At 36.6% G+C, this 14,095-nt stretch overlaps 1 protein-coding gene across 7 annotated transcripts in view; it reads right to left on the reverse strand.

Moving 5' to 3' along the window:
* Window positions 1-14,095, reverse strand: part of GLT1D1 (glycosyltransferase 1 domain containing 1) — a 59,338-nt gene that overhangs the window by 22,583 nt on the left and 22,660 nt on the right. For 6 of the 7 annotated variants that reach the window (XM_061355399.1, XM_061355402.1, XM_061355398.1 and 3 more), the window contains exons 4-7: window positions 13,423-13,474; window positions 10,117-10,153; window positions 8,959-9,015; window positions 216-311 (exon numbers count right to left, since the gene is read on the reverse strand). In XM_061355399.1, the coding sequence (XP_061211383.1) occupies window positions 216-311; window positions 8,959-9,015; window positions 10,117-10,153; window positions 13,423-13,474 (242 nt within the window). The remainder of the gene's footprint in view (window positions 1-215; window positions 312-8,958; window positions 9,016-10,116; window positions 10,154-13,422; window positions 13,475-14,095) is intronic. The other variant, XM_061355403.1, reaches the window with a different exon arrangement.

Genomic DNA, 14,095 nt, shown 5'->3' on the forward strand with positions numbered 1-14,095 from the left:
TGATGCTTTGTTATTCCCAGCAGGCTGGAAAAGACGCACTACAGAAATAATGTGTTGAACACATCAATGGTTACATGAGCATTTCTTTTTTTTAAATGCAAATATATCATGAAGTTTTCTGCAATGAATAAAACAACTTATGCCAAGCTGATAAACACTAGAAACACATCTGAATTCAGTAACAAAACAAGGGTATTCAAATAGCCGGTACCTACCTGAAAAGGCATCTACTAAATACAGAGGGTCTTTGACTCTTCGAAGTCCACATATCAAGAGAAAAACATGTAAACTGTCTGTATCTGTAGGAATACCTGCAACATACCACAGTAAAAACCATAATAGGGTGGATTCTGAAAAATCTTCCTTATTATTCCCTCGGTTTCTTGCTGTTGCATCAATCCTCAGATCAACTCAGCAGAGAACTTAATCATGTGTATCATTTTACAGGGCACACGAGTTTACTTCTAGAGGCAATGTGCAGGATTTGGACAAAAAATAAAATGATGGCTGTTATTCTGGAACACCAGAACCCAGCTTTGACTGACGAGGTAACCATACAAATTCGTGTGTTTCTCAGTATTTCTACCCATAAGAAGCATAAAACTGCATCCATATAATAACTCACCACCTATTTCAAGGATATTGAGGTTTAGTTAATCAATGGCTGCAGGGATTAGAGCTCTTAATCTGACACTTTCTATTATAGAAGATCAGGTAAATGTCCCATAGGTATCTACCCCTAATATATCCCTATGTAGAAAACAGAATAGTTAACGATAAGTTACATTATTGGAAAGCATTTATACTAACCTCATTGCTAAGAAACACAAATGAAAAATGATTTTGGGGAAAAAAACCCTCAACATGCAAGTTTTTAACATTAAAAATCTTGTAAAAACAACCCACAAAAATAATTTTGTAGGCTATATTAGAAAAAGAAGGTCTGACGTATGATACTGCAGTTGCCATGGGCTCTATGACAGCACAATTAATTCAGAGCACACTTCTGGAGAAGGGTCACTATGTGATGAACTTCTAAAATGTGTTTATAATAAACCAACATAATCCACAAATTGCTGAATGAACACACATAACACCAACATAATTTAATAAACACTAGAAGGCTGGAATGTTCATATTTGATTTACTGTACTGCACAAATCAGTTTGCTGTCCTTCAGTTCACCTATTTATTGAGTTCACGGCAAGGACAGATGACACTTATTATCTAACATTAGGCAGTTCAACAAGGAGCAGCACACTGCTGCTCATCAGCAGCAGGCTGTTTGTGGGACATTAATGCATGGGTCCCACACAGGGCTATATCACATAGGTATCAGGAGGGCTATGCTGTATGGTCAGAATGACTGTCTGTGAGATTTATGATCACCAGGAAGGCCACAAGGACAGCTGTGGTGGCACAGTGATCTGCTGCTGCTGAACACTGCAGAGCTCCCTTCCCTGAGGTCTCCTCCTCCCTTTCCCTTCCACTTTTCACCAGCTGCAGGAATAACTCAGCTGCTTACACAGCATCACTGAACTGATGCAGTTCGTAATATAAGATCAGTCAAACTTGGTAGCAGCTTACACTTCCCTACGGTGTTGTGTAACTTAATGGCAGGGTCAGGCCCTGGAAGACACGCCAGGAGTATCTCCCCTCATGTCAAGGAATTGTATTAACAGGAGTTCTGCATCAAACCTGTATTTTGAGGGAGAGGGAGAATCAGAAGACTCATTACATACTCAAATGTTATTGCTTTTAAAATTAAAATTCATTTCAGGGACTTCTAAATGCTCCCTGTCACAGGGTTCATTATTGAGTCTATTTCATTTAACTTAAATAGCTTGAGTTGTCGAGAGCGGCTGCAGCAGACATGGTAAGTAATATTTTTCTGGCTACTGGACCAAGAAATAATTTGTAATTTCTAATACAGCAACATCTGGATTAAAAAAGCCATTCTTCTGCTGCAATGGACCATTAACAGTTTGTTTTTAAGACATGGGGCACTGGTTTCAATTTACAACATAAATCACACAAACCAAATTACTAGAAAGTGTCATCAAATTTCAGATCACATTTTATCTATCCATACAGCACAAATATTCATTTTTACACCATGAACTCCCACCTAACAGTGTTCTGCTCTGGCTATTTTGGAACAACCTTACAGTTAGCACTGAAAAGTTAGTCAGAAAGTAGTGAGAAAACAGGTCTTCCTGTTCTCACACAGACTATAGAATTACTGCACTCTCAATATGACAGTACCCTGACCATAGAATCACAAAATCATAAACAGGTATGGGTTGTAAGGGACCTTAAAGATCATCTAGTTCCAACCGTCCTGCTACAGGCAGGGACACCTAATCAACATTAACTACACCTGAAATAACCTTTCTTCTCCCTTAACAGTGTTTTGTTTCCGTCTTACAGCTTTCAGTCTTTTTATCTTATTAGATGAGGGTTAAAAGAGTTGTGACAATGAAAAGCCCCAAGAGACCAATTCTGGGCAGTACTGACTGCCATTCTGCTCCGTGTTCAAAAACATTAACCCAAACCAGAAACTGGCCCCACAGATGGCAATTGTACTTTGTAATTTGGGTATTGCCATTCAGTTCATGTGGCATTTATAGGTACTTCTCCCAAGCATCTCATCAGCAAGAATCCTATTATTTCACCAGTGAAATTACCTAAAATAGTATTTATTAATGAAAATAGTCCACTCATCTGACAGTTAACTTTGACAATACATTCACAACCTGAAACTCTCACCGCAGACCACCCCCTTCATGCAATTTTACAAAGCACTACTTTATCACAGAACTCTGTACTTTTCTCCAAAATAGCAGATACTGGATACACTGTTCTAGAGACTGGATTCTACATGGCATTTCTAAAACCTATCATAAAAGGGCTAGGTTTGCTTTTGCAATCCAATTCAGTAAAGTAAGAATCAGGTGGTTTTATTTTATTGTATGTTTTACATCTTAGTCATCACCTAGTTCATTTCTGCAGGCAGACTTTCCCCACTCAATCCACTTAGAAGCATATAAAAACATTCCTGAGAAGACAGCCTTCCCAGCACATTACTGCCACTGTTTAGTGCTGGGAGTTTACTCATTCTCTGTCTACTTAAGATCAAACTTTGGCAGCACTTGCATATCTTACTAGCTTTCTGCTCATTTACTGAAAATGGTTAAATGCACACATCAAGACAATGCCTTGTTTCCTAACCTGTTGCTTTCTCAAGCCTTGCTAGCACGCCTGCTGTGAAAAAAGGCACTTCATTTGTACAAGAGAACAATCATTTTAGTATGCTTTTTCCTCACAAGAACACTGACAAGGGGAACCTATGAAGAGAATAACTGCAGTAGCTGCCTCTACCAACCATAGCCATCAGCTGGATGAAGACTGGAGAAGACAGTTTTTCTTTTTCGTAGAGCTTAAACAAGACTTTTGATACATGAATTTTTGCTGTCATTCTGCCTTTCCCAGATAGGCTACTTTATACACTACTGCCTTGTGTGATTCAGTTCTGAAATGGAAATACATTAATATGGCACAATCAAGTGATTCGTTCTTCTGACACATTCACTATGACTCCATCTTGTTTGACATGCAAACACCCAAATAACAAAAAAAAGAAAGCACTTGTGTCTGTTTCTCCTATTTCTGTTAGTGTTACAAAAGCAGAGGTTTGAAACCCCACACTTTGCTGAATTTTCTCGTAGTTCATACATCCTTCTGTGTGCTTTGCAAAGAAAATACAAACTGGAAAGATTTGTACATAATCACTGGCTATAAAAAAGAGAAAAGACTGCATGGTACATGTTCTCCAGCCATCCTTCAGAATCACTACACACTAAATGCAAGTCAAGTCTTGCCACTGTAATCAACATCTCCTTCAGTGTCAAAAACAATTGTTTAATGCTGGTAAGAGATGTTCCTTTAAACATGCATTGTCAGTACTTGTCTATTGCTATAGTCTGATTTTTTACATTGGCTATATCTATAAAAGCCAGCTGCACATTGGCCACAGCTAGTCTTGAGACTGCAGGGCACCTGCTTAGCAATATGTGAGAGGTCAAAACAAGAACAGAGATCGATGGGGTTATGAAAACTCATTCCTCTCATCAACTTGATGTTATGCTGTCCTCATATGCCATACAGAACCATGGGGATGGTAACAAATAAACTGCAGGTGAGCGGAAATGAGACAGGCACAGCGGAAGATTAAAACTGACATAGAACCCCCATGGTCATGCAACTCCTTTTTCATGATGGAGCAGAGGTGGTATTATGCTGCTCAAAATTGAAACACAGCAATGTAGCTTTAGCATGTCAAATTTCAGAGAGGAATTGCATGATCAAAAGGGTATCCTAGTGCTGTTCCAATGTATTTGTTGATAGTATTGGAACCTTGCACAAAATATACTGGTGAATAGATAATATGTGATTAATACTCAGGATTCACGTTCTCCTGCTGGCTATGACTGAGTCATGGCATGGCCTAGAAGAAGTTTGTCAAATCTAGACTTATCCAACTAGACTTACCCATTATCTGCAAGCAGGCAGTAACAGCACTGGATTTAACTTTTGGTAAACTGTTTTTAGGGCTTCAGTTGCAGGACAGAATGAGAGAATGGAGTATGTGAAACATGGTAAACACTTTCATAACGCAACACTGGAAATAAGCAGTTTGCTATTTAAGATTTCACTGTCTCCTAGTTTGTTCCTTATCTGAAACTGTTTAACTGTTTGTCACATCAACTATTTTACTATCATGACACACTATGATAGTCTATACTTTGGCCTCTATTAAAATCTGTACTTTGATGCCAGGATAGCAAGACATGAACACAAGTAACGAAAACACCCCAAATCATTTCTGCAACATTAGTAAGGACACTGTCTTTCTAAGAAAGGCAAGAATAAGTAGAAGTGTTATCTAACCAGATTCTGAAAGAGTAAATTCATTTAACTCCACTCCCCTTGGTACTACCAGGGAAAAAAAATGTAGTAATCACAGACGTATAGTAAAAATAAATATATTACTGCAAATCCTTAATCTTCCTGAAAAGCTGCAAGCCTCTAAGTGAGAAATATCGAGCATTACCTTGCTGAGAGGTAAAGAACCTGGCACGTATTTTTGACACTCTAAATCTTTCCATTTGTAGTTATGCTTCACATTCATCTCCCTACACACAGCAGAAATACCATCACTGGCTCTAAATATCCTGACATCAGGAGTTTGACTTTGTGTCTCTTTCACAAGCCAGCTATTAAAAACAAGCTGCCCAGACCAGCCAAGTTTTCCAGCTTGTTTGACATGGTTTCCTTAATTGAAGTTAGTGATGACACAGAATTTCAACAATTATTAGCCTAATTAGGTCTTATTTCAGAAATACACGTAGCCACCTGCAGATCTTGAACATTTATTACCATTTTATGAAGTTGAGCTTTTATTTTACAAAGCAATTTGTTTCATAGAATTTAAGGAGAAGTGAAGATAATAACTGTATCCAAAGCGTTTATCCTGCCATTCACATTCAACAGTGAATAGATGCTAGAATTGCTGAGATGCTTCTGAAGACAACAGAAATTACATGAACCTGTTAACTTTCAGGGGCAGGCTATTAATGCAGAGAAATCAGACTGCAAAATTCTCCAGAAATCCTTCTTCTCCCCTGTTTCTCATTACTTCTAACAGATCAGACAACAAAAGTGCTCTATGCTTTCAGATCTGCTGGGGAACACAGCTTACTGCTGCTATGATATTATTTCTATGGTCAACTATATATCTGCACAAACCTTTACTATTTAATTTTTCTCATGTGGTTCTTTATTTCCAGCATAACTTTAGGAAAACATAACGGCTCTGTAAAACCCTGTCTGTACTATTACAGGTTATGTAAACTTTTCAAGCTCTGAAAATAGCCATGCTAGGAAGCAGGTATTATCTGAGAGTAGAAAAATCAAACTACAAAAGTATATTGCATGTCTTATTTGACAGTGCAGTAAGCATCTGATCCTGTGATTCTATGTCACCTTCCAGGAAACCAGTTTTTAGTCTTATCTGTTGGGTAAAAGAGCTTTCTCAGTTCATTAGCATAGATGTTATAAGCTATCTGCATCTTCTAATCACATGATGTCTTAAGTGTTTATTATGTTTTGCATCTCACAAGCTTCAGCCACATTCCACTGAAATCAAAAGGAGCCTTTCATCACAGTATGATGACATCAAGCCTGCCTGTGATCTTAACTAGCTATGCTCAATCCCTAAACTAAATTGTCAGAGAAGATCAGTCTCAGTTTCAGTGTTTACTTAGGCTGTCTTGTAATTTTTTGTCAATCAATTTACAGCAAAAGCCTGAACTTTCATTGTCTCTCTCAAGTCTAAATAGGCATCTAAAATGGCTAACAAAACTGGCCGTGTTGTATTATAGACTCCTGTTTTATAAGGTCAGAGAAAAACATTTTGATCATGTGGTCTGACCTCCAGACTGACACAGGCTGCAACACTACCCTAAACAGCCTGAGTTCCTAACCATACTGAAAACATTGTCTTCTTGGAAGTCTGTGTTGAAATCTGTGCTTGGTTCAACTTCTGGGTTTGACTACAGTCTCTCATCCTCATAGGACAAACTGTGAAGCTGACTGTTAATCAGAATGCAGAATCAGAATGCAGATTAACTTTAAACACTGTTTTTTGTAGATTTAGTCAATAAATGTTTTAACAGGCAGGCACTGAAAATACTGCAGCTAGAAGCTAGCACATGCACACTACACAAACGTCACCTGTGCAACTCAAGCCTGCTACTGAGACTGCGAAGAAATACTAATTCCACGATTTTTGTACTACGATTGTACTGTACCCATAACAATAACATTTCACAGCACTGCTTCAGTTTATCTTAGACTATTGCTATTTACATCAGCAACCCAAACTATGAGATGAAATGTCCAAAAAGCTGAGATTTCTTAGCTTTCGGTTTAGTACCATTCACATTTGGGGGCTGGAAGGTGGGTGGAATCCTCCCACAATAAAATGTATTTGATGTAGTCTGCCATTCACTTAAATTTACCATTAAATTCATTCTGGAGCCATCACACTGACTTAAAGAGACTATTTATGTACTGGTTATATTTAACATGAGTCAGATGATAAGGCTGTTCTATGACTAAAAAATATATATATATAAATCAGTACAAAGAATATTCATAAGAAGTCTGTTCTATGAAGGAGGTCTTGAAATACTCTGAACAGCCTATTTTATTTTAAAGAATAACCTGACAATGTATGGTCTGACCACCAAGGACGTTTAACACTCATGCCTCAAATGTATTATAATTTGCACTGTAGAGCATGTCCTGCTTCTTTACCTTCAGTCTTGGGAATCCTCAATTTGAAAAATTTTCAAGGACACTACTAAAGATACAGACAAGAATTATCTGGTTAAATATTTCCCACAAAAACCATTAGATGTCTTTTAAATATGGAATAGAACTTCATGAGAAAAACCTTTTAAAAAAATCATAAAAGCCATAAGGTGAACGAGATTGGACAGCTTTATCTGCATGAAAGCTAGGAATCTTTTCAAGTGCACTTCATTGTGCAAGCCTACACTATCAAAATCATATTCTTCTCAGCAAAACTGCCTTCTATTTTTGATGGTTTTCTACTGATTGCTCCAAGTTTAGTAGAATTTTTAAGACTCTGAAACTGGAAATACCCAGAAAAGCAATTCAATGGGAAATCCTTATAAACTCCAATTAGGAGTCATCCACTCTGACTCCTAACTGGTACAGCCAAAAAACCTACCTCCTTGGGCAATATTAAAAGAAGTGGAAATTGTAGGCTGCCATATGGATATAGAAACAAAACTGATGAGATGAAACAGTCATAAAAAATAATACAGAAAAATCTAATTCCAGTTTTCAAGTTATTACTTAACAGGCACAGATGTCAGAGTCACATTTTAGTTTGCTTTTCATGTACATTATGAATTATTTTGCACTTTTGCATTAGAACACATTAGGCAAAATACTGTCTAATACATTAGATGAAATGCATTTTAGGGGGAGCTTCCCCCTCTTCAATCTGTTGACTGATACTTTAATCATAAAGTGGTCGGACATGAGATCCAATCAACACTGAGGCTGTGCTAGCAAGTGACAAATCTTTCCACTTCAGAAAATTATTAATCTTAGTGGTGCTGTGCTTGCGTGCCGTGATTTACTGAGAACTAAATAATGTCACAAAGCTCAGTTTAAAACTGGGCACCAGTTTTGAATAATGGCACACATTTACTGATGTGATAAAGCAATTGACAAGTAAGGATTCATTTGTAACAGAGGGAACAGCTGTACTATCAGAGATCAGATTGATGAATGTAATATTGAAATATTTTTACCAGAGTAAAATGCCTACAAATTCTTCATTGGGGAAAAGGCAGCTGGAACGATTAAAGCATTGCCAAGACCAGGTGTCTTTAAATTAGGTCATCTGCCTTACATGCTGTTACTTTGGTGAAAATAGAAACAGGCTCTAGGTCAAGACCATATATTAAAACATCAACACATATTTCCCTTCTTCATCACTTCTCCACTTCACCTGCTCTTCTGCAAAAGACATCCGGGATTTCTACCACACAACTTTAAAGCACAGCATGCTCAGGTGTTCGTGCTTCGGTCTAACTTACTTTCTAAGAGACAGTGACCCACATGTCATGATGATTTTATCTTTTGGTGCTATTCAGACCAGAAATGCGGAGACAGCGCGTGTAGTTTACTGACCAGACTAATCTGATTGATATTCTGCCTGAATCTAATAGAAGATTTTTTTCACTTTTCTTAAGTCATTTTACAACCTAATCAGTTGCCCTTCACATTGTAAAATTCTTTCATCATTGCCATCTACTGAGAATAAATATAATGAGCACAGAAAAAAGTGAGTTTTACCTGCATTTTGTAGAAATCTATACCAGTCAAATGTTTCCTTGGGTGTAGTCTTAATTCCTGTGTAGACAAAACGAGAAACACAACATGTTTAATTGGTCCCTGGATGGCTGAACTATGGCTCTTGAAGTGTTGCCCTCAGAAAACAGTATTTCTGTCAAGCACACTGAATTCCATACACAGCTGTTCTCATCTCAAGCTTTCCCCATCCCAACAGGGTCAGGTTGCCTGCACAGTCCTGTAGTCATCAGACTGAAATTCAGTTGAAAATTTTGCGCAATCACACAGCACATGAAATTCTTTCGCAATCCAGGGAATTAAGCTCACTTATACTTGGCTAATATTTGGCCTTTTAAAATCTATATAGGGGATAGTATTATCTGAGGGGACATATTATTCCTAAACAGATACAGGTCAGCTGAGACCCAAGTCCTTAACATAAAGCAAAGACAGCAAATTAAAATGATATAAAATTAAATAAATATTAAATTAAACTGAATGTTAATTTATTTGGTTTGCCTCATGTTAAAGATCAATTATTTTCCTAATGAAACTATTATTTTTTAAATATCTTAGCTATTACCTCCCAATGGGCTTAAATATAGACTAAATATGGATTAAACAGACCTCATAATAAGCTTTCCAACATAATAGTTCTGAAAACAATTTTATTTTATTCGAAAATTAAATATACCAAATGAGCTTTGGAATCTGTAGATCAATCAGGAGCTGTAGCTTAAGCAATCACATCGAAAATGCTGAGCTGAGTGTCCCTAGACTACTCAAGTACTTTGGATAAGATACTTGTTGGGCATCATTATGCTGGGAACTCAAAGCATTAAAAATAATTTAGTTTTTAGAGAATAATCATACTGCATCAGAACTTCCATATACTTTGAAGAAAGCTCTGTGCTACCTTAGATATTACCTTATCTTTCAGATTCCTACTGTAAGGAATTTGAGAAAGCTTTTTTTGAAAAGAACGAAAAGAGCTGAAAATTTAGGCTAAGAGACTGCAATAGTGCCCCAATTAATGTAAATGGCAAAAAGCTCAACTTCAGTGGAATCAGGACTTCAAATCCCATACCCATTTCAGCAAAATATTTCTTGTGTAACAACAAACTAATAATCTGAATGCCTTAGTCAATATTTGACTCTCACCTTGAGTCTGGACATATATCTTCTTCCTAGCATCTGGCTTTAAAGAGAAGGAGAAGAAAAGTAACTTTCTTAGTTCACCATAAAATACCGATCTTCAAAAAACCCCAACTGGTCTAACACAATGCACATCGGCATGGTTTTTTTGACTATTAAAAATCAAAATAGACAATTAGAGAGATAAACTTAATTTACGCCAAAAGCCAACAGTCAGCAATGCAAATTACATTTACAATGAACATTTACAGTATCAATGAATCAATTTTGCAATTAACACAATGTTGTGCAAATGTATTTTTAGTTTATGTCTGTATCTTTCATCAAAATCATTAACTGCTTATTGCATAGGAAATTAAAATATTGCCCTAGAATAGAAAGATTTGCAACTACAGAACAGCCCTACTTTCCCAAAAATGTTACATCTTGAGAGAAAAATTATAGCTGGTTTTGAAACCACAGTCTACATTTATCCATAATAGAATTTTATACACATTAGGCATGAAACAAACCACATTTACCTCTAACCTTTTCAAAAATTGCTGACAAATATATGTGGACTTGTTCACACAGAAAAACTGTCCAGTAGTAGTTATTGCAAAATATCCCCAAATAAAAATTGCATAAGAAATTATTTTAAAATAGCTATTTTAAAAGTAATTACTTACACCTTCCAAAGCTACTCCCAAAGTGCTACTAAGCTAGTTATTTCATTTAGGTGATTAAATAAGCAAGTTCCTATTTCAGTCTCTTTCTACAACTCAAATCATGAATTTGCGGAATACATTTTTGCCACAAAACCATCAAAGTATTCTTGGGAATGTTCTATATATGACAACAAAACCACAACAAGCCCAAACCCAAAAACCCAATGCCACCGCTCCCCAGGAAAAAACAGAGGGTTTTTGAGCTCACAGTATTTGGGCAAAGCTTTGTGCTAGTTGCTCTAAAAAGCACTGGTTGCAATGCCTGTAAAGGAGTATGCTAAGGAAGGTGTTACTCAACTGGTGTAATCTCCAATAGATTTGCTCAAAACAACCTTGATTGTTTCAGTTTTGAGCTATATTTTTGTAAGAATCTGAATTAATGCTATTGCTTAATCTTTTTTTACATTAAATTGAACCTTCCAATCCTTATGCACTAGTTTCACACTACTGAAATAAAACACTGACCATAAGCACAAGGTCTTTTACAGTATTTCAAACTTACCTGGAATACAGAACATTATAAATACTGCATTATGTAGTTCATAATTAAAGATAATTTATCCAATGTAATAGAAAAGAATTTGTCAGAAGATACAGCCCTCGAGCACAGTGAAATTGCTTACATGTTCATAACTTAAATTGTTAATTGACCATCTAACAAATAAAGCACACATTAGAGGAATAATGCAGTTCACATTAGTGTGAGTTAATATATAAAAAGTGTTAATATTCCGTGACCTCAGTATGGAAAGATGTATTCTTATTCCTCACTGTTTGAAAGTAAATGTGTGGCATTTGCTTCACCCTTTACATGAAGATAACAGCTAGAAAAACAACACAAACCCCAGCATTTAAGACACAGATCAGCAGCTGGTATTTCAGTTTAGGGCTTGACAGACTTGCCTCCAGTTCCCAATCTACTACAGACCTTCTCCAAAACACTGAGAATAGGCCCAGAGCACAAAGGTGTTTAGGTAAAAACCAATCAAAATACTTAAAAACATTCAAGGTGCTGATTTCAAAGGAATCTCGAAGTGCAAGTTTGTTTTTCCCCCTCATACTCTGTTACTTTGTCTTTTTCTGGCATAAGACCTGCGACAGAACCTGAGCCTTTCATGTTTACCCATCATGAGGTTAATGCTAGTAATTATTAAAACCAAGTTATATTTGTAATGTAAATACCAGATCCTGTGCCTGCAGGACTAAAAAAAAAATAAATAATCAACTCATCCTGAAATAAAGTATTGAAAAATTAATCTGAACTGTTGTACAAGCTCCACTCTGATTTTATTTTTTTTTTAGGCAAGGGTGTATTAATGAGTTTGTATTATAATGCAAGTCAGAACTGAAGAGATAGCAAGCAGTTAGTTTCTACTTCTTGCATTTATTCAGCTTCAGCTGATGTTTCATAAGGTGAGGTGAGTGGAGCTAACAACTGGTGGCAGCTGCAAGAGGGTGGTCCTGCTTTGTTGTTCTTATCTCAGTGTGTTGCCCCTTACTGTCAGCCAAATAGTTACTGCTTGCCCTGCACTGGATCTGGTGCTCAGTGAAGTTCTCTATGAACCAGTACAAGTTTTTAGCTAGGAAGTTTGTTAGAAAGCTAACCTTGCACAGAAAATCAGCAAGCCCTGCTGCCTGGTATGGAGTTTTTCACAGGTCACTAGTGCAGCCTGACACTATGGTCTTCAGAAACCATGACTGAGCACTGTCTACTTCAAGGCTTTGTCTCAATTTTCTCCACTGGCAGTCTGCCATCAACTTAACCATGCAGGGGTGAAAATGTTGACCCAGTCTGTTTTCAAACAGGAGCATCAGATATAAATTGCACTGAAGTAGACTTGCAATACAGCAGATGTAATGGTATCTACTATAATGAAGAGAAACTGAACAAACCATTATTACTCCCAGTCCCTTCCTGGCTAAATTATCTCCTCTGAAAACACTGCCAAGTGTATTTAACCACTATACTGTTAGATGAAAATAATTTTATACAGTGTTTTTCCCACATATCATTCAACACAGTGTATTTCATCTGATTTCCAGGAGAGAGAAGTTTCAACAGAGTTAACTGCTATTTATGTGCTACATATTTCTCAAGGCCTGTTCAAGAGGGCTGTACATCACATATTGCTGGGCTTAGCACAACTTCAGTTTTACCTCTGAATTTCACTTTAAAAAGTTCATTCTATTTCCAGTGTTGACAAAACAAGTATTTTGAAATTATTCTTCCTAATTCTTTCTTGTAAGTAAAGCTGTTTACTGCAATTTTAGCAACACAGAGTTTATTAAATGATGCAAAAAGAAACAATATATGCATATGGATGGCATCAGGAGAATCTCGATAACAGCAGCAATGATTAGTTTAAATGTTAGAGAGAAACATTTCCTAAACTGATGTATACTCTTTTCAAATACTAAACGGCTTCTAAATGCCAGATCTATTTGACCTGTCGAAGTATATAAATATGAAATGCTTTCTCTGAAAGGAAAAACAGGAATAAAGAATATGAAGATTATTGCAATTCTCTAGCATTATTTAGAAAACATTTTAGGAGAATGCATAATTACTAATACCGTAAGCATCACCATCATCATGTAAACATACCCACTCTGCTGCTGCCAGTTCCTTCATTTTCACCGTGAAAGCCACTGCAAACCTAGTTAAATGGACAAAAATAGTAGGGAACATCTGCTTAAAGTGTTTAAACATAAAACCAGGAATGTACTTCAGAAAAAATCTCTGTAAGAACAAAAAGCATTATTATAGATGAAAAACAGAAAGCAGGCTTTCTGTTTGTTTTACCAGAAAATACTGGTGAAACAAACGGTATCTCTTCAGGCTTTTCAACTTAGAGCTCTTGGGAGTTAAAGTGAGGATTTCTTAACGTAAGAGAAAACCCATTCAATAGGAAAATACCCCCATTTATTTGATTAATATGTACAGCTGCAGTAGTGAGCTAGCATTTCCCATTTCTACATCATTACAAGCTGCACTACCCCTCTTCCCAAGCAGGAAGCTAGGTAAGAACGGATCTTAATTCCAGTAACTTTCATACTATTATTGTCTGACAATACCCAGCCCCACCATTTGCAACTCACTGCAATTAATTCAAATGAGTAGATGGATTTATTTTTTTTTAAACCTTTCCCCAGTGTTCTCTCCTTCTTTCTAAGTAGTCAAAGCTGTCAACGGGTAACAAACATTTGACAGACAAAAATGTTATTCTTCAGGAAAAAATACCAGAATTAATTAAACTAAAAAGAAGAAAGATGACCCA

This window comes from Neopsephotus bourkii, unplaced genomic scaffold, assembly GCF_033783945.1.
Source record: "Neopsephotus bourkii isolate Nb327-2 ecotype Australia unplaced genomic scaffold, CSIRO-AGI_Nbou_v1 NB_795, whole genome shotgun sequence".
Classification (NCBI taxonomy): Eukaryota; Metazoa; Chordata; class Aves; order Psittaciformes; family Psittacidae; genus Neopsephotus; species Neopsephotus bourkii.